Source organism: Psittacula echo, assembly GCF_963264785.1.
Source record: "Psittacula echo genome assembly, chromosome: 1".
NCBI lineage: Eukaryota > Metazoa > Chordata > Aves > Psittaciformes > Psittacidae > Psittacula > Psittacula echo.
The window spans coordinates 76,367,610-76,394,485 of NC_137735.1; the positions used below are offsets into that span (position 1 = coordinate 76,367,610).

The following is a 26,876-nucleotide window of genomic DNA, read 5'->3' on the forward strand; positions in this document are numbered from 1 at the left end:
GTCCTATGCTTTACAACACAAATACATATTCAAAATTCAGGAAAAAAAGTAAGGGAGTCTTCCAGTGTCTCCAACTCTATGTATTACAGCTGTGGGAACTAGTACACATCTTTAGAGCCTAAACCAAGTTACTGGCAGATAGTAGACTATTGAAGGTAATGGATGGCACTGTCTCCTTAATGTGCAAAAAGTATTTGCAAAAAGTATTGGAACCAACTATGAATGAGGTCTCTTTAGTCTCTTTGTGGTCTTTTAAAGATCTTGATCTTCCATTAAATGTATGTTAATGCATTTGCTGTCTGTCTGCCTTCAGTCTGTTTTAAGTGCTGCTTGTCACATATTTAATATGCGTTAAGTTACTTAGTAATTATAGTTGCTGGAAAATAAAGTTTGCTGTGATTGAGTGACTTAACTGTGTAAACAAGATACATTCCTCTCAGATATGTTTAGTGGAAGATTTTTGCCTGTTCTTCAGAAGAGCTTAAATGACATGGGTTGCCTTGTTTGTAGACTTCAGTACATGTACTGTAAGATAATTGAGATTCAAATAACCAGGTTCATTAGTTGTTCAGCCTGTTATATGAGTTGAGTTTTGCTGTAACAGAGAGAGAACTTAATAAGATATTCTTGTTCGGAGTATTAAAACACATTTGTTTTTCAAGTCTGAATATATTTGTCCAAGGAACTAAAAACCAAATGGTATGCAAAATAAAATTGTCATTTGTTTCTCATTGTGTTCTTGGGGAGCAAGACTTCAGGGGGGAATAGTATCATTCATTAGGCAAACTGATTTCTTCGGGAAACAAGACTGCTTTTCAGACACACAGTCCTTTTCATCCTTATCTACTTCTTTTAATCACTTGAATTAACAGACCTAGCTTATAATACTGATACATTGAGTTCAGATCAATTTTTTGTGAAGGATGGATTGTAAGATCCAAAAGTCAAAGTATTACCTGGAATCATTGATGTGCTCTGCATTATTTTTAAAAAATTTCCCTAAAGTCCTTTCTGAAAAATTCAGTATGACTTACTATTTCACATTAAAAATGACTGTGTGTACTTGTATTTTAATGGAAAGTACCTGGTGTTTATTGTTTATCCCTGTTCTCTCTTTGGCATTCCTTCTTAATTGTAGTTGCTGTTGCTCTATGCTGCTGTCAGACTAGGACTAGTTTGTGAGCCTTTTAGTTGTACTGTATTGCTCCCAGAAATCCTTTCTGGTAGTTTGAAATATATTAAGTGAATATGGTATTCCCTAATATTGCTATTAGAGAGAGAAATGATTTCTAAAGAAATCTATCCTAATCAAGAAGGATTTAAAATTGATACCCCTAATGTTAGGGAATAAAAATTGTGCAAGTGCATCCAGTGTTGAAATGGCATCTCATTTACTTCTCCTTCAGCTGCAGTTTAATATGTACGATGTGAGATAAGGTTTTTATGACGTAATGAAGACTTTTATGTCACTTCAGTGTCTTTCACAAAAATAAGAATTCATTTCCGTATCTGAAGAGAGTCATGTGCGAAGCTTGAAACCCAAATAGTCAAATGTGCATATGATTTACTGTGTTATCTTTGCTATCCCATTTGAATGAGCACTTGTAAATGGAGGGATTCAAAAGTCTCCACTCAAGGAGCAATCACATTTATAAGGAAACATTATTCAATAGGCTGGTAAATCTTCAGTTCAGAATAGGGCGTAGAAAATATAATATCAAAACTGATGAGAAGCTGTGTTTGTAACTTAGTTCAAGATGTTCTTGCTGTTGAACTCCCAGGTTGGATGGGAGAGTTTGAGGGTTTTGGTTTTTGTTTTTGTGGGTTTTTTTTTTTAATTTTTTTTTTATTTTGAAATAATTCTTAGCAGCAAGGTGCTATAGCCTGAGCAGCTTGATTTCGTAAGACAAGTTCAGTGTATGATTTAATATTAGTGACATTATTCTTGTGATAATTCTCTAAATGCAGTCTGATTCTAGAATTTAACACAAGCTAGGCAGTGTCCAGTATGCGGGTTGTGTTGACTGAATCATTGAGAACTTGCACTTTGAAGGATTGCTGTCTGTCATACTTCAGATGAACTGATGGCTGTGTTTCATTTGTATGAGACAGAAACCATATGCACAAATCTCCACAGAGACCTTTTAAAGTTCTAGTTCAAGTCTGCAACAGGAAGAGTAATGCTAGGTTAGGTAAACTATTTTCACTACATTTCATAATGTAATAAAATTCTGTGAAATTATAAGCTGTTAGAAATGCACCCATTTATGAAGACTAATTTTATTAAGTAACCAAATTAACATTTGTTGGAAACCACTGTCACAGATACCAAACTGAAAAATAGGTGTCTTATTCTTGCAATCATGAAAATAAATAGAGTTGAATAGGACATTTTTAATAGTAACTATTTTTAAGAAATAGTAAACTTAGAACTGAAAAGGCAGATTATTTTGCCATTAGTAATGATGGTGTAACATGTATAATGGAGATAATAGTGGTCAATGTCAATACGGTTAAAATATTCCATATTCCACTTCTTTTAAAGCTATGTTGAAGCTTTCATTCTTGTCTTTCTCCACCCCATGTAGACTCACACAGGAGAAAAAGAGAAGATTTGCCCATATTGCGGACAGAAGTTTGCAAGCAATGGAACGCTGAGAGTTCATATTCGAAGCCATACAGGTACAGTGTTGTTTATTATAATGGGCAGAGATGACTTTCTGAATATGTGGCAAGGTATCTATAAGTATGTCCATAATTTGTCTATCTAGGAATAGAAATGCACATTTACAGGTAGGCCTAACACAGCAACTTTTTCAGACATTTTACCTGCTTAATGTGTAAAAGCAGTTTCTGTTCTCAACTACGTTTATGTACGAGAGTGTGTACGAATGTTTATATGTATATACAATGTGAGTTCATCTTTCTGGTAGCAAAGGCGTTTTGACACTCTGACTTCATATTAATGTAACTTCTGACCTTATCACAACTTGCACGCTACCCAAATTAGAATGTTTTACCTTGTGTATGCTTTAACTCAAAATTTATTTTCTTTTGCAACATTGGATTAATTCTGCAGGTCTCCTAATGTTCCTGGGTCTGATACATGCAACTTATTGCCACCCAGATTGCATTACTGTAATGCTGTTGTGTTATATATGTACATCTGTACACACACTGAAAATAAATTAGTCATGTTGACAGGTTTCATTTTGTGAGTTTATGCTTTCATTCAGGTAAGTGGCAGCATCTGAAAGGGGTTTCATTGTGATAATTTGATTCCGATATAAAATGGTATAGATTTGCCTTTGGCAGTCAAAGCATCAGTTAACAAGTAGCCTTCCTATGACATTCCATTCACTTGGCATAAGCAAATTTTGTTTCCAGGGAGATTACAAGAATTTGTGCTTTTAGTCATTTGGCTTTCTACTGTGTTTGGAAAAGTCTGAGTCACTTCAATCTGTCAAGACCACCTCTTTAAGATTACAAGTTTACTCGTTTTTGATATATTGGGATTTTTGGATTTGGCTGCTATAGACACTAGCAATTTTTTATCCTGTTCCTGCAGGATAGAAGTCTAAAATTGACTTCTATCTTTAGCTCTTATTCTTTACTAAATTCCATTTTTGGAACATCTATCCTTCTTAGCAGCAATATAAAATGATATACATAGAAGCCTCTGTATATGCATTCTGCTCATGTTGTTTACATACACTGTATAATCACTGATACAAAAAATAGAAGGTCAAAGCTGGCAAGACCCAAAATCTGTCTATTGCTCCACTTAGTTGCCATTCTTTCTTCTACGCACCTTATCAACTGCTTTCAAAGCCCTTCCTGGACAAATTTTTTTTTTTTTTTTTTTTTTTTTTTACTTCCTGAAGATTCATATCAAACATTATTTTAATTCTTCATTAAAATCTCTGGATTCACATTTCAACATTTTTTTGCAGTCAAGTCTGCTTTATGGCCTTCGCTAGTGTGACACTTGTATTTTCTTATTTCACAGGCCCTTTCCTTAAACTTCAGGTATGTTTTCTGTGTACTATGAATGTTATACATCAGTTTGCACAGAGTACAAAGGTCCTAGATTTTCAAGTTGATAGTGCAGATAGCTCTTGGGGAAAATGCTTTATAGCTGTTTGAAAATGCTTTTCACACATGTGCTGCAGTTACACTTAATGTTTCAGCTCTCAAGCAGGCTTTCCTAAATTTAGAAGTTAGGCTAAGCTGATGTTCATGAAACCACACACCAGAGACCTCTAACCTTGACTATAGAGCCTCGCAAAATTTGTAGGCAGTATAACACGAGAAATGGTATTGGATAGTTCATGCTCTTGGTACCTATTAAATTCTGCAGTTTTTAATTGATCAATTAAAAACTGTGCTCTCTTTTCGTTTTTTGTGACTTCAAAGTATCACTTTTCATTCTGACCTAGAAGTGGAACAACCAGCAGCCATGGTCTGCTTTCAAGAGATGGATCATCTTTGTGAATAAGCCTTCAGCTGGGGCTGAACTTTGTTGCAGCTAAGCAGTACACCATAAGTGTAAATATTGCAAAGACCTTCGTGTCTTAGTGATTACACCTGATTAGTTTGAGGTCTTGGTGCAGAGATGTGTGTTACACCGCTGTGCATGTGGTCAGCTAGACTTTGTTTTATTAGCTACTTGGGTCTGTATTTAAAAAGTAAAGCCGGCAGAGTTCTTTTTAAAGAGAGTTGTGTATCAGGTTTTATCCTTTTTTTTTTTTTTTTTTTTAATAAAGCTTGTTGTGGTTTAAGCCCAGGCCGTAAATTAGAACCACGCAGTCTACTTCCCCTGCCACCTTTCTTCCCTCCGCTCATGGAGGGACGAGGAGGAGAATCAAAAGAATGCAACTCCCACGGCTTGAGATAAGAACAGTTTAGTAACTAAGGTATAACACAAATCACTGCTGCTACCGCCAATAATAATAATGATAAAGGAAATAACAAGGGAAGAGAATACAACCGCTCACCAACCGGTACCTCACCCCCACCCCGCCGTGATCCAGGCCTTCCGGGCACTCTCAGTTCTACATCCTGGTCGGTGAAGAGCAGCGGGACGGCCAGGTACAAGTCCACGGCCACGTCCATCCCGCCCTGCTGCTGGAGCCCGCCCATATTACAAGCCATTACCATAAAGTACAGTGAAACAAGAACCTTAGCCCAAGGCCCACACTTGATAAACATTAACAAAGCAAATACCGGCTCTAAGTAAGCTACAGCATACTGAAACTGTGACATCAAGAGAAACAACTTTGAGAGCCAATAAATCAGCATTGTGCCTCAGTCAGATCTGTCGTTATCTCAACCCTTCGTGCCCCACGTTGGGCGCCAAAAAGAACTGTCGTAGTTTAAGCCCAGGCCGTATATTAGAACCACGCAGTTTCTACTCCCCCCCCCCCCCAGAGGGATGGGGAGGAGAATCGAAAGAATGTAACTCCCACAGGTTGAGATAAAAACAGTCCAGTAACTAAGGTATAACACAAATCACAACTGCTACCACCAATAATAATGATGAAGGAAATAACAAGGGAAGAGAATACAACCGCTCACTGACCGGTACCTCGCCCCCTACCCCACAGTGATCCAGCCCTTCCGGGCACTCTCAGTTCTACATCCTGGGCATGACATGCTGTGGTATGGAATACCTCTTTGGCTAGTTTGGGTCAGGTGTCCTGTCCCTGCTTCCTCCTGGCTTCTCCTCCTCCCTGGCAGAGCATGAGACTCACAAAGTCCTTGGTCAGGGTAAACATTCTGACCAGCAACTGAAAACGTCGGCTGTATCAGTATTATTCCCAGGCCGAAAGTCAAAACCACAGCGCTGCACCAGCTACTAAGAAGGAGAAAAACTGACTGCTGCTGCTGAACCCAGGACAAAGCTGTTTTTGATAAAAAGTCAAGGTTGTTGGTTCTGCTTTGGAATTGTATTTTCATATGCTTAATAATCCATATACAAAGAGAAGCTCAATGGAATTTTGGCTTTACATTTAATACACAGCACATGTTCTTTGGTATTGTTACAGATGTATGCTTGCTTCCTTGATAAGCAGTTATCTTCCCTCTTTTATCTTAGAGTAAGAGTCTGTAAATGAGCCCTAACAGTACTTGGCCTGTTGCAGAAACTGAGCTTGTTTGGGGTGAGTGAACATGTATGCATGTGCATGTACAGAAGAAAGGGGTTGATGTTTCCATCTGAACCTAGCATATTGCTCTGTAATTCATCATCTGGGTTTCAGCCTTGGCATGACAGAGACAGCGCTCTGTAGGTCAGCTGAAACACTATAGCACATTCTCTGTCTGCTGTATCCTGTTGGTTTATGACTTCTTAGGGTCAGAGGGAACTGGGGTAAATTCGACAAAAGAATCCTCTGACTGATATAAATTCCTTAGCTTGTTCATAAATTGTAAAAGAAATTCTATGGTCTGCTCCTTGGGCTTGAAAACTAGGGGCCAGGAGGTTAATTACTTCCCTAAACTTTTGCCTAAAGCAGCTTCAGTGTTAGCAGTCACTGGCTGTGGCTTGTGCAACTTCTGAGTTTCCTCATGCATAGCTATTTAGATCTAGTAGTTGCTATCTTGTGTGTTTGTGTGTGCATGTATTTGTGTGTGCCTATGTAATGGATTTATGCACATGCATTTTATCTGTCTGATACTTATACTGTTACTTTCCTAATTAGTTGTGTCCTAATCCCTTCCGTCGTTGTGATGTAGCACATCAAGTTGTCGTTACAATAGAAGTTGTTCTATTAGTAGAACAACTAGTAGTAGTAGTTGAGGTAGTTTATATTTGCAGGTAAACTTTTTCCTGTGTTAAGAAAATTAAGTGTTTGAACTGGAATTCCATCCTTTGCATGCTGTCTTTTTCTACTACATTACATGGGGTCTGGCGAGGGACAACTAATGACCGACCATATATGTCTTCCAGAAAATGCTTATACATGCAAATATAGGTTAAAACATAACCTTTGTTTTTGCTTTTTTCACCACAGTTAGTCAAAGTATTGCTAAAAAGTCACTAAGATTATGATGACTTTGTTTTGTCCTAAATGTTTTCTGGAAAGATGAACGTTTTTATTCTATGTCATTTAAAAGCCATGACTTAATGTGGCACTCTTACATGTTATAGTCTCTGGTATGTGAAAAAGCTGCTTTATTTTGTAGGAGTGAGTTGAGAAGGTTCTTTGTTAATTTGTTTCCATATACATGAGTAAGAGATAATGCCAAGAGATAGCATTAGAACAGTGAAAAGCATTTGGACCATAGACTTCCATAGCCTTTGTGTCAACACGGTTAAGCTTACCTTTTCAATTTCCATTTTCATAACTAAAGACTCCTTTATAAGCTCATGAAAACATTTCATCTTACTTGTTCACTGTAACTTTAGGTGCTGGTTGCCTTCTTGAGATGTTTGTCATCATCTGCATTGAGGATTTGATGTTATGATCCTCACTTTGCCCACTGTAGTCACATTTCTACAGTTTGATTAACTAGTCATTTGAGCATGTTTAAGATCATATTTATGGTCCAACTGTTTAAAAATTGAGGCCTAAATTTTGCACTTTTATGTAAAAATTTCTGAGTAAACAATAAAATATTAGTTGTGAAGTTATAATAATGATCTTTGTTTATTAACAGTAGTTGAATCATCTGTGAGCAAAAGACTTCAAAGTAGTTGAAGGAAGGAGTTGAAGAACAGTTTAACTTCAGTTCAGTACTGTGTAAAATATGCCCTCAAAGTTTTAATAGCTAAGGAAGCAACTGTTTATTCATGTACATAAGAAATAATGTACAGCCAGGATCCTTATTCTAGAAAATCTTCTGGCAAATTACCTTGTAAGTAATATATGTTTTGTTACATTAAAAACAAAAAAAAAGATAAAAGAGAAGCTTAAAGGAACTTCCTCTCATACCACATTGAAGTATGTGGAAAAACGCATCTGTGTCTAGTCAGTGAACAGCTAGCAGATGTTTACAGATAAACAGGTTGTTTCTATTCAGTAACTTATAAATGATCTCTCTTTTGTCTACTGAATTTAAAAAGGAGCTTGCAGAAGACCTCAAAGGTAAGGATTTTGCATTTCTAAACTTTTCAGTTTATACATCATTGTCCTTTTTATCTCCAGACAACAGTTAAATCTTTAAAAGCACCTGTAAAGTTTCATAAAGCTGTCAGCTTCTTGTTTTCTGCTTCCATTAATGAAGAAATGTTCTTATAAGGGATAGATCATTTGAATGCTAGTGACATCTTTAGATCACAGAATTAGTGATTGATTGAGGCATCTGCTTTGAAAGGTTTGGTTGACCATTTGGTTCACTGAAGTCATAGATACTAACGCACCATTCATAGGGAAACCAGATTGTTTATTTCCACTGATGCAGAGAATGAAACTGCTTTATTCTTTAAAGTAAGCTTGTTGGGTTTTTACTTGTGACTCAGATCTCAACATCACTGTGTAACTGATGAAAGGCTAAATAATAGGTTGATGTTTTATTGTATAGATTCAGACAGCCAACTTATTTCATAGGGTCCTTTACCAGTCTTTATGGTTCATTTAGTTACAGATAGCTAAAACTTCAATTATATAATGATAATTTTTCTGGGCCGAATAGACAATCACTTTCAGTATTGGTCTTGACTAGGTAATATGAATTCTCTGAATAAACCTAAAAATTAGCAGAAAACAAACCTTCTCAGCTGTCAAAATACTACTTCTGCTCCTCAAAGAATAAGGCCTGGATAAGAACTTGCAAGGACGTATTAATAGAAAAAAATAAATGGTTAAAGCAATTTGGTTTTCTCTTACTTTGAAAAGAATAGCAATCAAGTTTTTTGTTATTAAATATATGACTATTTTTAATGAATGGCAGATGCATTTGGTTTACTCACATAAAAGCAATTCTGGTTTTCCCTGTGCCTGGAAAATACACAAGTATTGGAGCTCTGTTAGAAAACACTCAGAAATCCATACTCTTACTGACACTATGATCATTGGTGAAGGGAAAAAAAAGCAGAAATATTTTACTTCCTGTCTTCAGAGCCTGCCAAGTTTGAATGGTTGTTAAAGTGAAGAAAGAAATTTCTAATTGATCCATACATGAGCACTGTATTTCCATTTTTCTCAGGCAACAAGCTTGTTCTAAGATCAGTCAAAAACCAATCCCTTTCTACACTGTAGCATTACATGTATGTATGGTGTTTCTGGGTTTTGTCTCAGCTGACATTCACAAGTATTTTACCTTTCAAATTACCAAGTTGTTTGGTTCTTGGAATGAGAAAGCTACTCCTGTGTGGGTACTTCTGTACCTTCTGCAGTGCTAAATTTTGAGTGTTTAATGGTTGAAAATCTGGCAACCCAGAATTTTGTATAGGCCAGATCACTATTTTTATTGTCTGGTCCAGGTGTTGTAAAGAGAGCAGATAGCTGCTGGAATTAGCCAAGCTTCTCAGTTGCTCTTCCATTATTTTCACTTGCTAGAATCCCTGGTCAGAATTATAAAAATGCTTAAGGGACCTGTGGTATTAAATGCTTTTGAAAATGATAGTTGGTAACTAGAAAACTGCCATGTCTACACAAGAGGAAATGTAATATTTTGAAGAAGTGTTTGTCTCCTCAAGGGCCATTTGACATGCTCTGTACCACCAAGGTGGTGAAATATACTGAATATTTTCTTAAAGTGTGAATATTTAATTTTCATTCAATAATTGATTTTCTGGCATTTTCTAATGTAAGTTCTCTTGAAATCACTTGGTTCCTAGAGTTCCTATTTAACTTAATTTTAATTCCTAATGAAGTTCTTCTCATGTAGGAGAAATTCAGTTATTTGCATCTTAGGATCTTTGTGTGTGGACATGCGTGTATAGTGCCTTAACTGAATTCTGTGAAGTTAAGGACACAAACTTCTCTCTTAATTTCATGGAAACACCATATACAGAGCAGCAGCAGCTGAGGGTAAATGTGTAAAGCTGTCAAGTGCTCTATATGAACAGATAGTGTTCTAAAGCATATGTCACAAATTATAATTTTGTTATATCCGTTAACCTTTTGCCCATCCTTACTTGCTGTTGAATGCTGTCATCACCCCAGATTATCTCTCGCTAAAAAAAAAATTCTTGCAATTCCCATTCTGGGCTGCCCTGTTGATCATCTGGTGTGGAGTGTTGCATGTGTGATCCAGATGGCTTCCTTGCCTCTGAATTCCTCCCCAGGTGAACTGTTGTCTTTCCTCCACAGTTGGTCAATGCTGGAGTCTCTTTTTCCCCTCTGCCCTACCCCAGTCTGAAGTTATGTCTTTAAAAAGGACTTTTTTTTTCCTGAAAATTGACATTTTTAAATAATACGGTCATATATGTGTTTATTCTTCTAAAAAATAATCTTCTAATTTTTGTACTATGTAATCCAACACGTGAAAAGGAGCTAATTCTAGAAGGTGGTAAATGGTCTGTGGAAGATTCTAAGGGATCACATTACATCAATTTTTTATAGAAAACCATTCCTTTTAAGCTGCATACACTGCACATGATCTGATGTTCAGTGCAGTCTCTCATAAGTCTTCTGATGTTTGTGAGTGTTGGCCTAGACCAGTGGTGCTAAATACCCCAATGCACCAAGCATAGACATATTAAAAGTATAACACCTCCACCTTGATAATTTCACAGCATAATTCAAATTTTTCATTCCTTAATACAGCAGTTTAGTTCCGATGAAGACAGAAAGCCAGGGGATTTATACATGATGACTGACATACATGTAACATTGTACACAAGTGAACAACTAAGCCACATGGGAATGGCAAAAGTAAATATGACCCCAGATTTAACAGAATGAAATAGAAGTAATGTCTGTATATGGTTTGAAAGAGCTCTGTGAGGCTGCTGCCAAAACCAAATACGGTCGTTCATCACATGTGTACTTTAGCGTGCTGTTGAATGTCTCTGTGCCTTTTTCAGTTTGCTGATCTCTTCCAACAGCTTTGTTGCAGTCTCTTCAGATTAGGACTGTTTCTCCTGTTGCATGTTTCGTTTGTCTCATTTGATGGGATTACATTTGTCACCTCTAATTTACTTATTTGGTAGATCTAACTTGAGGTCACTGTTTCTAAGTAATTGCTAACATTGGGGTTTATATCATGTTTCCACCTGATTTTGTAATTAGCTTTTTTTGTGGCTAAACTGCCTATAGGGAATGCAAAATACAGTGTGAAAACAGCAACACATATGACTAATTTGAATTACTGTGTCTCAGAGTCTTTATTACATGTCTGACTGTGGCCACTGAACTTGGTGCAGAAATGTGTATTTCATTTTGTTTCTTAATTGTTTTGCTCACAGGCATATCTGAGTTTGGAAATCTGGGTGCTGAACTCACTGTAAATGCTATCTTACAGCACTTGGATTGCAAATGTCTTATGGGAAGTGCCCATCCCAAATTGAACAGGGATGGAAGAATCTGGTGTTTAACTTGTTATGGTACATTAAGGTCCAGTAGGTATTGTGATCTCAAACTAGAGATTTACACACTTGAGGGAAAAAAGATACCAGTTTTGTCATGACATATTTTCAGACCAAAATCCCATATGGTTTTCAATCATGGAATTGTTTTTTCATAATCCTTGTATTAAGGTTAAAATTTATTATGTTAAAAGCTTTTTTTTTTGTTCATAGAAAAATCTGGAACTAGAATGTCTAGACTTATATTAAATATAAGTCTAGACTTATATTAAATCCACTGCAGTTTATCCAAAGATTATTTATTTAGGGTTATTTATATGGAAGTACCACTAATGTGTTGAGCAGTTCGTTGCTGGTCAGCAGGGACACGACAGTCAGCTGTAACTTGAGGGTGAACATAGCATTTATTATGTCTGTCTTACTTGAGTGTATTGGTATTTTAATTATAGCAGTTGTTCTTAGTTATTGTTGCATTCAAAACATTACTTCTGGGCAAGTTGACTGGACAAGGTGTCAAAATAAGATGTATTTAATATGCGTACTGGATTTTGATACTGTACTAAAGTAGAAAGCCTGATGCAATGTTTTAGTGAAAAGTGCAGATCATAGTCTCTGTTGCGGTTTAATGGCAGAGTTGCAAACAGTAGCATAGAAGGCCAGGGCTTTTTTCAGATATTTTCCTAATGTGGAATGTTAGGATTAAGGCTTGGTAGTGTATTTAGAAGTTAAAAGATTTTCCCCCCACATTCTCCATATTTTTGTATATAAATCAAATCTAGGAAAAAACAACCGATAACCCTCACTTTGTGAAATAATACCTTTGCAAACTTACTCTACTATTGACTGAAATGAAAAGGCATTATAGTAAAAAAAAATGGTGCACTGATTTACTTCAGTTATTATCACCTGATAAGGATTTATCAGTCTTCAAACATAAAGATCTTTATTTTGTTATATAGAATCAGAATCAGAATTACCAGGTTGGAAGGGACCTTCAAGATCATCGAGTCCAACCCATGCCCTACACCTCGACTAAACCATGTCACCAAGTGCCACATCCAATCTCTTTTTAAACACATCCAGGGATGGTGACTCCACCACCACCCTGGGCAGACAGTTCCAATATTTTATTATTCTTTCTGTGAAAAATTTCTTCCTAATATCCAACCTGTACCTTCCTTGGCGCAGTTTGAGACTGTGTCCTCTCGTTCTGTCAGTTGCTGCCTGGTGAAAGAGACCAACCCCCATCTGTCTACAACCTCCTTTCAGGAAGTTGTAGAGAGTGATAAGGTCACCTCTGAGTCTCCTTTTCTCCAGGCTAAACAACTCCAACTCTCTCAATCGCTCCTCGTAGGGCTTGTGGCCCAAGCCCCTCACCAGCCTCGTTGCCCTCCTTTGGACGCGCTCAATCATTTCCACGTCCTTCTTAAACTGAGGAGCCCAGAACTGGACACAGTACTCAAGGTGCGGCCTCACCAGAACTGAGTACAGGGGAAGAATAACCTCCCTGGTCCTGCTGGCCACACCATTCCTAATGCAGGCTAGGATGCCATTGGCCTTCTTGGCCACCAGGGCACACTGCTGGCTCATATTCAGCTGGCCATCCACCAATACCCCCAAATCCCTTTCTACCTGGACACTATCCAGCCACACTGTCCCCAACTTATAACATTGCAAGGGGTTTTTATGGCCAAAATGTAGGACTCAGCACTTAGACTTATTAAATTTCATCTTATTGGATTCTGCCCATCTATCCAACCTATCCAGGTCTCTCTGCAGAGCCTTCCTTCCTTCCAAAAGATCGACACAAGCTCCCAGCTTAGTGTCATCTGCAAACTTACTAATGAAAGACTCAATACCCTCATCCATATCATCAATAAAAATATTGAACAACACCAGTCCCAGCACAGACCCCTGAGGGACACCACTGGTGACTGGTTGCCAGCTGGATGCAACACCGTTCACCATCACTCTCTGGGCCCGGCCATCCAGCCAGTTACTGACCCAGCAAAGAGTGCTCCTGTCCAAGCCGTGAGCTGCTAGCTTTTCCAGGAGTATGTTATGGGGGACAGTATCAAAAGCCTTGCTGAAATCCAAATAGACAACATCCACAGCCCTACCCACATCCACCAGGCGGGTCACCTGATCATAAAAGGAAATCAGGTTGGTCAAGCATGACCTGCCCTTCATAAACCCATGCTGACTGGGTCTAATACCCTGGCCATTTCTTAAGTGCTGCTTAATAGCACTCAGTATGAACATTTCCATTAACTTTCCCGGCACTGAGGTCAGACTAAACTGGCCTGTAATTACCAGGATCCTCCCTCCTACCCTTTTTATAAATGGGTGTCACATTGGCCAACTTCCAATCATCTGGAACCTTGCCAGTGAGCCACGACTGTTGGTAAATGATGGAGAGCGGCTTTGCAAGCTCATCCGCCATCTCCCTCATCACCCTGGGATGGATCCCATCTGGTCCCATTGGTTTGTAAATGTTCAGGTGCCTCAACAATTCTCTAACTTCCTCTTCTTGAATAACAAGAGGACCATTCTGCTCCCTAACACCACCTACCAACCCCAAAGGACAGTTATCTTGAGGGCAAGGTGTCTTCCTACTAAAAACTGAGGCAAAAAAGGCATTAAACACTTCTGCTTTCTCCTCATCTTTAGTTACTAAGTTTCCTGCCTCATCCAATAAGTAGCAAAGATCAGTCTTACCCTTCCTTTTACCATTGATATATTTATAAAAACTTTTTTTATTATTCTTCACGGAAGTTGCCAATTTAAGTTCAAACTGAGCTTTGGCCTCCCTAATTTTCTTTCTACATGCCCCAGCAGCCTCCTTAAACACTCCCTGAGAAACCCTACCCTCCTTCCAAAGATGATACACCTTCTTTTTATTTCTAAGTTCCTTCATAACCTCAGTACCCATCCAGGCTGGACGCTTGCCTCATCGGCTCATCTTTCGGCACACAGGAACAGACTTTTCCTGCGCCCTCAAGATCTCTGTTTTGAGGCACACCCATCTTTCCTGAACTCCTTTGTTTTCAAGGGCAGTTTCCCAAGGAACTCTCCGAATGAGTCTCTTAAACAGGCCAACATCTGCCCTCCGGAAGTCCAAAGTATAGGTCTTATTGATGTTCCTCCTGATTCCCCTGAGTATTGAGAATTCTACAATTTCATGATCACTGTGCCCCAGGCAACCTCCAACCTGCACCTCACCCACCAATCCATCTCTATTAGTGAACAACAGGTCTAACGTAGACCCTCCCCTGGTAGTCTCACTCACCAGCTGTGACAGAAAGTTATCCTCCACACACTTAAAAACTTTCTGGACTGCCTTTTTTGAGCTGTATGAAATTCCCAACATACATCTGGTAGGCTGAAGTCGCCTACAAGAACAAGGCCTGAAGATCCAGAAACATTCTCCAGTTGCTTATAAAACAAGTTGTCCACTTCTTCTTTCTGGTTGGGTGGATGATAACAGACCCCCAATAGGATATCAGCCTTACCGGCCTTCCCCTTGATTCTTACCCATAAACATTCAACTTCATCATCATTAATTTCAATACCTATAACATCTAAGACCTCCCTAATATAAAGGGCCACCCCTCCACCCCTTCTCCCTTTTCTGTCTCTTCTGAAGAGCTTGTAGCCATCCAATACGATGTTCCAGCTATTTGACTCGTCCCACCACGTTTCTGTGATGGCGACTACATCATAGCTATATTGTTGCACCATGGCTTCCAGCTCTTCTTGTTTATTCCTCATACTACATGCATTAGTATACATGCACCTCAGCTGATCCACCGATTTCACCACCAACCCAGGCTGATTACCCTTGGACCTGCTTCCAGTCAGCCCAGCTGCATCCCCTTCCCCCTTCAAACCTAGTTTAAAGCCCTTTCAATGAGTTCTGCCAGTTCATGAGCAAAAATTCTTCTACCCTTAACAGAGAGATGCAACCCATCCGTGTCCAGTAGGCCAGGTGCCGTAAAGGTTGTCCCATGGTCAAAGAACCCCATGTTCTGCCAACGACACCAACCCTTGAGGCACTTGTTAATAATGTGGGCTCTCCTGTTCCTTTCATTAAATTTTTCTACCACCAAAGGGATTGAGGAAAAGATCACTTGGGCTCCTGCCCTATCAACCACCTGACTCAGTACCCTAAAGTCCCTTTTAATTGCCTTAAAACTCCTCCTTTCAATCTCGTCACTGCCAGCCTGGAGTATCAGCAGTGGATAATAATCAGAGGGCTTAATCAACCCAGAAAGTCTCTCGGTGATCTCCCGTATCTGGGCCCCAGGGAGGCAGCAGACCTCCCTGTGGGTTGGGTCCTGTCGGCATACAGGACCCTCTGTTCCCCTTAGAAGTGAGTCCCCCACTACGACTACCCTTCTTTTCTTTTTGATGGTAGAAGTGGTAATTCGCCCTACAGATGAAGCATAATTGAGAGGCTCACTGAGTAAATTATTGTTTCCCAAATCATCTAGTTGGCTCTCTAGATCCTCCTGATCCAGGGTCTCATATCTGTTCTGTAATGGTATCTGAGTTGGTAATGGGGGTCGGGAGAAAATGTTATTATTACCTCTCCGAACAGAGACCCATTTCCACTCCCCTTCGTCAACCAGGTGCCCTTCTACTTCTTGGCAGTTGGAGGCATGGGAGTTTTCTGACTCCTGGTGGGCCTCCCTCAAAGGTTCAAGGGTAGAACTCCACCAATCTATTTCCTTTTCACTTTCCCTAATACTCCTTAGTCTTTCAACTTCTTCCTTCAGCTCAGTCACCAATAATAAGAGATTACTAACCTGCTCTCACCTTAGGCAAATGTCCTCTGCCCCTGGTACTGCTGATAAGCTCAAACACTCTGCACAGGAAGGGGTCTGTACAGACACATCCTTTTTGGAGGGTTCCATTAAGTTACTTACACTCTTGCTCACTACAGGTTTTGATCACGTAAGAACCATTATTTCCAAAGCCCTGCTTGCCCTGCCTGCACAAACTGCCTCTTCTATAATCCAATTACAACCCTGTTTGCCTACTCCTATTCGCCGTGCTCCCTGGAAGCTCTTAGCCTTAAATACTAGAGCCAAGCCCCCCGTTTAAAAGCCCCGCCGAGTCTCCTCCTTGCGGCCTCTCCAAAGGCAGGCTGGGAAATGAAGTCTCCGTGCTCTGGGCCTGTTTAAAAGCCCCGCCGAGTCTTCTCCTTGCGGCCTCTCCAAAGGCAGGATGGGAAATGAAGTCTCTGTGCTCTGGGCCCGCTTAAAAGCCCCACTGAATCTCCTCCTTCCGGCCTCTCCAAAGGCAGGATGGGAAATGATAGATATAGATATAGATATAGATATATAGATATATATAGATATTTAAAATATATATGTTTATATAAAAAGCAGAGTGCAAATGGCATAAATGTTAGTCGACATTTATAGCTTTATCTCTGGTGTACCCCCTCGTAAGAATGGTTATATTCCATATTGACACTGTATCTCCTAAGCATGCTTCTAGCAGTAAATCGAAGAAGAAATTGTTTGTCATAGGGAAAATAGCTTTCATTCATTGTGATGCTTAATAACTCCTTTTTGTAAGGACAAGAGAAATAGAGATACATGACCTACAACACCGTGTTGTTTGCTTATCTTTGCCATTCCTTTCATCTCCTATAACAGATCCATTCCTTTTATGATCAGAGAAGTTTTACATCTGGAAATCTCCAAGTATTTATTGTGTGTGAGTTGATTTGAAGTTTAATATTCCAGTGCTTATAATTGAGTTTTGGTGGCCTTTGCTTGATTGCAGATGAACATGAAAGCACTGATGTATAATGTCACTTTCCCAGGAACTTTTATCACATCACACTTGCTTTCCAAATTTTCTTAGTGACAATTCTAAACTTTATTGAAGCACAAAACCTTCTCATTTGTGGACACTTGCAATAGTTCTGTATGAAACAGGGCACTTTAGCAAATCTTCCTGTGTGGGAAGAATATATTTAGCATTTGTTATTTCAGATCTGTTTTTTCTCTGTTGTCATCTAATGCCATTTGCATTTCGCAGTATTAGAGACAGGATCCACTGCTCCCTTTTGTCTCACACGACTTAAAGTGGGATAGAGTGTCTAAGACTTCTCTTGGGGAACACCTACTTCCCAGTAGTCTCAGTGGCAAATCTGTTCCTAGGACCGTTATTACAAGCAACTGACCATTAGCATGAATAATGTTTGCCTAGTCTAGTTCTGAAGCAATACAAGAAGTTAATTTTTACCAGAGATAAAGTAGTTAATAAGTAGGATGGTGATAATCTTGCCAAAATCTGCTGTCCATAAATTCAGACATCTAATCTGAATTAATTGCCTAGGTTCCTGATACAGTAAATAGTGAAAAAGATGCATTGATTGAGGATAGATTTTTCAGTGCTCAGGCAACAGAGGCCACTTTTGGAGAGTGATTACTGCTAGCTTTCATTTATCCTTAATTTCACTGGGATTCAGAACAACTACTTAAAATTACATGTTATATTTTTACATGGCTGATGTAAAATGAGAGGAATCTTGACTCTTGTTCATAGATTAATTTTTAAATAAAAGTTATTTTTTATTGAAAGCCATTATATATATCCATATATTTCTTACACAGTGGAACAAACTCATCTTTGGACTGCTTACAGAGAGACTAAGAATTTTTTTCTAGAAACTCGGCTATTGCAAGCACAGATTTTTTTTTTTTTTTTTTAATAGCCCACAGTTAATTTTGTATAATCTTTAAAACTCTGAGGTAGAAGGTAGTTACACAGTTAAAAGATGTGTGTGCACAGGAGAAACAGTTGCTTGTGCAAGCGCACTTACGTGTATTTTGGGCATACAGGCCACAAAGATTAGGTGAAACAAAATAACATAAAAAAGTAAGAGCAACAGTAAAATCACTGGAAATGATCTCTGAAGTTGTTTTATTGGCAATTATTAATGTACTACTGCATAAGAACTTGTTTCTATAATTTAGAAAAACAGGGTATCACCAGCCATCAATGTCAAGTGGGAGTCTCAGTCTGTGTTACATAGTAAACTTGTTATTTTGGAACAGTGAAGACTTCGAAAAATTTACAGTACATAACTGGCTTGAAGCCAGACTTTTTCAGGTGTGGCATGTTGATATGCAGTCATACTGTTGCCCTCTACTGGCATCTGCTAAAAGCTTTTAAAACCTTACTCGTCAATACCATGGTCTCCATGGCTAAGTTCTGAAGGATGCAGTTAATCCATTTCAGACGAACTCAAAATACGCCATCTTCTGCAAGCAAAAGTTTTTCTCTTTAAAGAGACTCGGGGATGGGGGAGAAATGAAGGAGCACAACTCCTACCTGTCAAAGCTCATCTGCTTACAAACTGCTGAAAGCTTTAGCTTCTGCATTCAAAATCCCTAAAACATAAAAATGTCAGCTGAATTAGTTAAATGTTTGAGTACTGACAACTGTCATAGTGTTTGAATTTTGAAGCATGAATTAAAGACATCAAGGGTCATGAGAGAGAGTATCATATTTCAAACTGCTTAGTGAAAACACAGCTACAACACAGTGATTGTTGCCGTTGTTCTAAAAAAAAAAAAAGCCAAATTCATACAACTGTGCTTTCTGAGAGATGGCAGAATACAAAAGAGAAAAATATTCGTATTTCACAAGTACTTTTCTACACAGTGTCTTGCTACTATCATTAACTGAGCTGTCTAAACAGGAGTAAAAGACACAAAAGAGAAAGATAGCTTATCTACTAAATAGGGTTTTTTTTCTTTAGATGATTATTTTACTAAGACGCTTAATCTCAGCTGCCCTCAAATCTCTACACAACTTGGGACTATATGGAGACTTTATGTACGACAGTGACTATCAGTATTGTACTATATTTGGAGTCAGTCCCTCTGAAGAGCTGTTTCTGTAAGCTGTCTCCAGTAAATACTTTTTGTGATCCTTTGACTTCTTGTTCCCAAAAAATAAAACATCCAGTATCTTCCCTCTGAGCAGTCATGGAGGAATACCTCATATGAAGAAAAGATGAGTTGGGATGAGGCTTCCTTCCCTCAAGTCAAGATGTCATTAGGCACTGTGGAGCTTTAAATGCTTATTTCTGTTACTGCCGCTGTCTTACACTCTGATCTTTGGCATATCAGTGAAATATTGGGGGAGGGGGTGGGAATTAATTGTAAAATGTATTTATTCTTACTTACCTATTTTCCAGGATTGACTATGAGTGTTGTTAATTGTTTGACATTTGTACTATGTTTAATCTCTCTATACATGCAAAGCTTGTTTTGTGAGTGGAAAGCAGTGTGTTAACTTATTGGAACAGGCTTTGCTTAACTCATATTTTCAAATAAAGGTTTGTTACACCTTCAGCATTATGATTGTGTATAACAAATTCCATTTTATTAATAGAAAAATAGTTATTTTGTCCTTAGTTTGTTGAACTATGGTTTTGTACTAGAAACAACCTAATATTTGCTTTTAAAGTGTTGTGTATAGGTAGAGGAGGCAATAGACTCAGATTCCACTATGTTGCCTAGAGAGCTGAAAATTAAAATGCCTTTAGGGAATGATAAAGCTTTATTATTTCTTCCAAATTATGGAGTTAGTTTAGAAACTCTTCACTTTTTGATTCTGAACAGCTCAGTATGCAGATTTCATTAATGTGAGTTTGGGAAAATTGATGTTAAATGACACCAGCTTAATGAAGCATTAAACAAAATACCTTTAAGATATGGGATGCTGCAAGGAAGATGCTAAGAACATTCTGTTTCCATTTCAGTCATAAATTGTGATACAAAAATTGCAGAGACTTTTGATTAACTAGGTTCTAATACAGTTCAGATACAGCATTAAAAAATAGTAATTTTTTATTTCATTGGGATCCTGACACCCAGAGGACTCTAATAATGACCATATGTAAAATAGAAGAAATATTTGGGAGCAGTTAATGCCTGAACGTAAAAGTGACCATGTGTAAATCACTGTAGAATGTGGTTTGAGCAAGGGCAGTAGGTATTGGTTTTGTTGGGTTTTGCTTTTTATCTTTTTACCCCCCAAGGCTCTCTGTGTGTATTCATATATTCCTAGAAAAAAATCAAGCAGCAAATAGGAATATTTTGACCCAGCCTGTATCCTGCTCAGATGAACCTTTATTTGTAATTTTCCTAATGCTTAGATCTTTCCTTGTTTGAACTGAGCGTGAAGACAAGGCTAGAAAAAACTTACCTCAGTTTGACAAATAACCGTGCTGTAAGGCCTTCATATACTGCGGCCTTATTTATGGAGACTGGTGTATTTCTTGTTTTCAGGTGAGCGTCCTTACCAGTGTCCTTACTGTGACAAAGCTTTCAGCAAGAATGATGGATTGAAGATGCATATTCGCACTCACACAAGGGTAAGTGTAGCTTAGTTTTTATGGTTACTTGAGAATTGTCTATGAATCATGTGGCTAAAAGTAAATAATTACTGTTTTTTGTAGAGATTAGGTTGTACCAACCAAGATGTTTTATACTTACAAGTGTATAATAAGAGGCAAAGATTTAAGTAATTAACTGTTTGATTATAATTACTGACCTTTTTTCTGTCTTCGATTTCTTGCGTGTTGAAATATCAGTACAAACTTCTTCCTTTAACCTGTGGGTTTTATAGATCTAATATAATGTTTGTGATTGTTTACTGAGTAAACAATTCTGTAAAGTTCTTGAAACTTCAATATCCAGTGTTTTGATTCTTGCCATCTCTTTAAAATCCAGTCACTGTGAGCTTTTTAGAGCCTGTACTTTTCTAATGGATGACAAATATTAAGCTGCAAATTTACTGTATTTAAATTTTATTTAACTGAAGGCAAAATAAAAGGCAAATTGCAGATGTCTCCAGGATTATTTTTGAACCTTTAGTCTCAGCACAGAGGTTCCCTGTTTTAGGGAAAAGCCTTGTAATGTATATATATTTACTAGAGGATAAAAGTGAGATCTTGGCCCCACTCAGCCAGCATAGAGATGGATAGCTGGCTTCAGTTAGCCAGATGTGAATTCCCTTAGTAAAGGGAGATGTCCAGGTGAAGTTAAGCTGGTCTAGCATTCCATATACTACCTGCCTCTGGCCTCCCCATCCACCATAAGAAAACAAACAAAAAGTTGAAAGAAATCTGTAGCTTCTACTAGTAATCCCTTGGGAGCTGTTATTGCTTAAAGGAGTCAAGGCAGTCTTGAGGCCAAACAGTGAAAGTTTATCTGTTAGGGAATAGGAAGGATGATAGTTAATTTACTAGTCTCCATATTCAACTCTCTGCACAGAATAGTTTTCTAAATAAGTGAAGATATGATCAAAACTATTTACTTAATTTTGTACCATTCTACATAGGACTTGAGGGTATTAACTGGGGGTTTTAGCCCAAACTTTAGCTTAGAAGTAATTAGTAGTTTGTGCAGTGCTTCCTGGTGGTTCATTGTGAGCAGACTAGTCCCATATTATAGGTTGTTTATTCTTCTTTGCAGCTATTAAATAACTTTAAAAAGTGCTATAAAGTACTTTTCTGTTGTTACTGTCCTGTATTACTGGTTTTGCACCAGGAGAAATTTCATTACTGTGTATGTTCTACAAGGCTCTGAGTGGGAGGAGTAGTAAACAAGGCCTGCTCTGAAATGGAGCGAGTTTATTTTTTCCCTGATTTGTCATAGTGTTGGAATAAAATCAACAAATCCTGTTATTTACCAGAGCAATTGTGTGGTTGGCAGGAATATGAAGATCTATTTAATGTTTGTAGTAGGTTGATGCTTGTCAGGAATGTAGTGGTTAACATGCAGGATTTTATTACGAGACATTAAAAATTCAGAATTCATCCTTGTGTGTTTGGTGTTGCTTATGCATAATTTTTAACTTAGTAAGAGTGTTGAGAAAAAAAGAAAAATCTGCAAAGCTATTGTACAGGATCAGGAAACAAACCCAGCTCTTTCAGTAGAGAAACAGCTACTGAGTAGGTAGGTTCTATAATACTTCTGTAAGATTGCCTGCCTTGAAGTTTCTTTGAACACAAAAGTGATAGCTAAAGGTGAAAACTCCACACTGTGAGGATGTTGGCTATGCCTTTTCTTACCTTTTTCTACATGTAAACTTTATTTTAAAATTTATTCTTGCATGCAAAATAATTATTCAAAGAAAATTAACAAGATATATAAACCAAGAAGGCACTTTTGTGTCAGCTGAGCCTAGCAATGTGGAAATAACATAATCATAGCACTCTTCCTCAAGGGCTATTCTTGTGTAAATATCTTGCAAAAAGAGTCTGGTCTTTTAGTCAGACAAATTGTGAAGTAGCATAGAAGTAATAATATGACATTCAACAAGGAAAATGTCATTGTAGTGTAGATGTATTTTACCAGTGGGATTAAATGCCAAACCTGATCCTGTGGATCAGGGAGGGCTGCTGGAAAAATCATTTTAGAAAGCTGATTAAGGTCTGGCAGCTGCTAAACTGAGTACAGCCTGGGTGGCCACAGGTGTCAGCTCACTCTGGAGTAAACAGAGAAGGTAAGGCAAAAGCCCTACTGACAATGTAAGAATTAAAAAATACCAACCACCTAATATTTGTTTCTATGAAAGTAGATGTGTTTGGGGTTTGTTCGATTTATTATTTTTTTTCCTTAAGAAGAAATACAACAGCATAAGAAAGCTATGCATAAATGAGGAACTCATTGAAGTTCTTGATAAATCAATTTACAGGCCATATCAGCTTTGAGGAAGTACATGCATACTTCTGACCTTCACAGGGCAGTAAACTTCAGCTCTTTCCTGAGGCTTTATTCAGTGCCTGACATAATACTATACAGTTTGAGCTTAAACATGTAGAGAAATTATTGTATGTTACTGCAATATAACTGTTAATATTTGGAAATGTGATCATTGATAGGTGCCCAGAATTATTGTCACACAAATTGATGTTTTCATTACTTCTGAAAATGGTACAGTTATTAGTTACAGTTTATTTCAGTTAAATACATGGTGGTGATGGAAAACAGAAAGAGTAGAAGCCATTTGCAAATGGTTTTTCATCACATGGTTTGAATATTTCATATTTTTACTTTGAAGGTATAACAGATACATGTAATTTTTATAGCTTGTTTAAAAACCCGATTTCTGGTGGTTGAAAGGCTGCTGGCTGTAATGCTCAAATTGTGTGTTGCCAAGATAATATTTTAAACATAGAGAAATTAGAGAAATTGTAGGGATAGGACAAGGGGTAATGGGTTAAAACTTAAACAGGGGAAGTTCAGGTTAGATATAAGGAAGAAGTTCTTTACTGTGAGGGGGCGAGGCACTGGCACAGATTGCCCAAGCGAGTGGCATATGCTCCATCCCTGGCAGTGTTCAAGGCCAGGCTGGACAGAGCCTTGGGCGACATGGTCTAGTGTGAGGTGTCCCTGCCCATGGCAGAGGGTTGGAAATCAATGATCTTAAGGTCCTTTCCAACCCTAACTATTCTGTGATTCTATGGTCTGCTGTCATGAAAATGACTTCAGTATAAAGATAGCCTTAGAAGCTAAGGACCTAAAGCCTGATGCAGTATATGTAAGAATTAGTGTCCTGATTTTGGCTGGGATAGTTTATTTTCCTCCTAGTAGCTGGTTTTACATTTTCTTCCCTTGTTATTTCCCTTATTGTTATTATCAATATTAGTAGTAGTAGTTTTGTATTATACTTTAGTTATTGGACTGTTCTTATCTCAGCCCATGGGGTTTACAATTCTTTCGATTCTCCTCCCCATCCTGCCTGGGGCAGGGGGAAGTGGTGGATGAGCTAGCAGCTGCGTGGTGCTAAGCTACCAGATGGGTTTAAAACATGACAGCCAACCTTGTTAATTTTGAGTTTTATTTATGAATTTCATGGGAATAGTTATAAGTCACAATAGGTATGGAGGCTAGGCAGTCTCCTGTAGAGATTCTTGTCTTGAAGTCAGTGTTTCATCTTGCTGCTGGGACAGTACAAAAAGAAAATCATCCTTTTCCAGATCCTGAGTTAAACAGCCTTTCCAAGGCACTTATTTGGAACTTTAAACAACACCCTCTATTCTTTTCTTTTTTTAACTCAGAAGAATATTAAAATAAAATATTGGAAAAAAGATGCAAGAACAGTATTGATGATTGTGACATAATTTCCCTTGTTCTGTGTTTCCCAGGAGATATTTGGGCTTCAAAAAGTTTTAACAAAGGTCACGTGTTCTAGAAACATCATACTATGCTATGCCTCTCCCCCCCTCCCCAACTGTATTGGGCACTAAATATAGTCCTCTATGCACATGACAGTGTGTAATGAAATAAGATGAGGTGTTGATTGAATTTTGAATTTTTTTCAATATTTCCCTTTTGGTAAGGCATGAGTGAGTTCCAAACATCTGTCTGAGGATGATGACTTTGCCAGTACTCTGTTTTCCTTGACTGTGGAATCTGTGTTTGTGTACAGAATACAGAAGGTTTTAATCCCACTGCAGCTATATTTTAACACTTTTTTTTTTACATAATGTTGACTGATGATCATCTTTTACTCATAGATTGAAAATGTTGTGGGGTTTTTTTTTGTTTTTTTTTTTTTTTTAATATAGATACTGTTCTTTTTCCAAGAGCAGATCAGCATCTGTTGAATATTCATCATGGCTGACTTAAAGAAACCCTCCATCACTAAATCTTAGGAAGAGCAGTTATTTCAGTGGTTTAAAAAATGCCAAAGAAACAATCTTACAGATTGTAGGTATCAAATAGGTAGAACTACTGTGGAAAATGGGAAGTTAATGGTTTTGTAAGGTCCAAATAATTGCATATACTACAACTTTTGAACAAATAATCCTTTTTTTCTTCTGGCAGCATTTCAGTTAAGATATGTGGGTTTATTTTCATTACAAGTTTTATTGCAAGAATTTCAGATAGTATTTTTTCAAAACTCCCAAAACTGAATTGAGAACTTTTTGAACAAAAATGTCAATTTCTAATAAAAGTGACTTTTTATGTACATTTGCCAAATCCTATCTGAATTGTTTCTGTGCCTGCTCTAGTTGTTGGAAATATTTTTCTAAAGGCTTTTACTTCTCAAGTGAGGAAAAGTACTTGTAAAGTGATTGTTTATTGAGTTTTAATCATTGTAAGATTCACGTCCCTACTACTTGTGTAGAGTTGTAAATTCTTATCAGCCTTTATCTTCCTGTGTCAACATTATTTTAGTAATTTAATGCAAGTGTTAGTAGACAAGTCTTTAATGCAAGTTTAAGTAGGCCTCTGTCTGTGGGTGAGCCACTTGCTGTAACTTCCAAACCCCTCCCAGTTAATAAGAGAGTATCTTGTTAGTTCTTGCACATTTTTGACACTGAAATATGAAACTGGACTCCATTAACTCACACCATCTGTGATCTGAAGTGCCTTAGCCTCCCTTCTCATTGGGGGATGTGTTGCTAGTGGTGATGACCTAGCAGAAAGTATCACTGATGGTTGTTCTCTGACATTAATCAGATTAGTCCTTTTTTTTAGGGCTGAAATGGAGGAGAGAAGGAGGCCGTTAACCCAGGAAGATGGGAAATAGTAACAAAAAAAAAATAACAAAAAAAGGAAGAAGAGGACAATTAAAAGCAAGGGGCTTTCTCCTAAATCTGTTGTCCCCACCCAGAACCACTTTGCTGTCTTGCAGGGGACTAATGAGGAAACGCGCTCGCACCATGAACAACTGGCTGATGCACTGGTAAAGAAGATCACTACTGGTGCTGCCAGGAAAAAGTGACGGGTCATAGTAGTAGGGGACTCTACTTTGAAAGGAACAGAGGCAGCCATCTGTCAGCCTGACAGAGGTGTGTTGCCTACCAGGGGCACGGATCAGGGGTGTTGCAGGGAAGCTGCCTGCTTTAGTAAGCCCCACTGACTATTACCCACTTCTAGCCATCCATGTGGGTGCTAGTGATATGGATGGCAGTAGTCTGGAGATCATAAAGAAGGACTACAGAGCCCTGGGAGAGGTGGTTAGGGGCTCTGGAGCTCAGATAGTCTTTTTGTCAATTCTCCAGGATAAAGGGGAGGACCTTAAAAAGGCTAGGAGGATTGGCCAGGTTAATAAATGGTTAGAATGGTGGTGCCATAGTCAGGGGTTTGGGTATCTAGAACATGGGACTTAATTTAGTAGGCCAGATCTACTGGAGGCTGGTGGAGCTGCTCTGATGACGAAGGGGAAGAACAGTTTTGATAGGAGGCTTACCAGGCTGGTCAAGGTTTCTTTAAACTAGATGTGTTGGGGGGGGGGGGCATCATTCCATCCCAACACACCCAGTCAGTCACCAGCACCTATAATAAATGCTCAGAGCAATGTAGAGATATTCCAACCGCTCCAGCCAATGAGCTGGCTTCATTTGGAGCTCAGC

The 26,876-nt window shown here is 38.3% G+C and overlaps 1 protein-coding gene across 1 annotated transcript in view; it reads left to right on the plus strand.

Annotated features, from left to right (window-relative positions):
- PRDM5 (PR/SET domain 5) overlaps positions 1-26,876 on the plus strand; it is a gene marked incomplete at both ends in the record, with an annotated part of 86,710 nt that overhangs the window by 47,659 nt on the left and 12,175 nt on the right. Inside the window, 2 exons of the mRNA XM_080627299.1 lie at positions 2,589-2,682; positions 20,794-20,879. Coding sequence (XP_080483425.1) covers positions 2,589-2,682; positions 20,794-20,879 — 180 coding nt within the window. The remainder of the gene's footprint in view (positions 1-2,588; positions 2,683-20,793; positions 20,880-26,876) is intronic.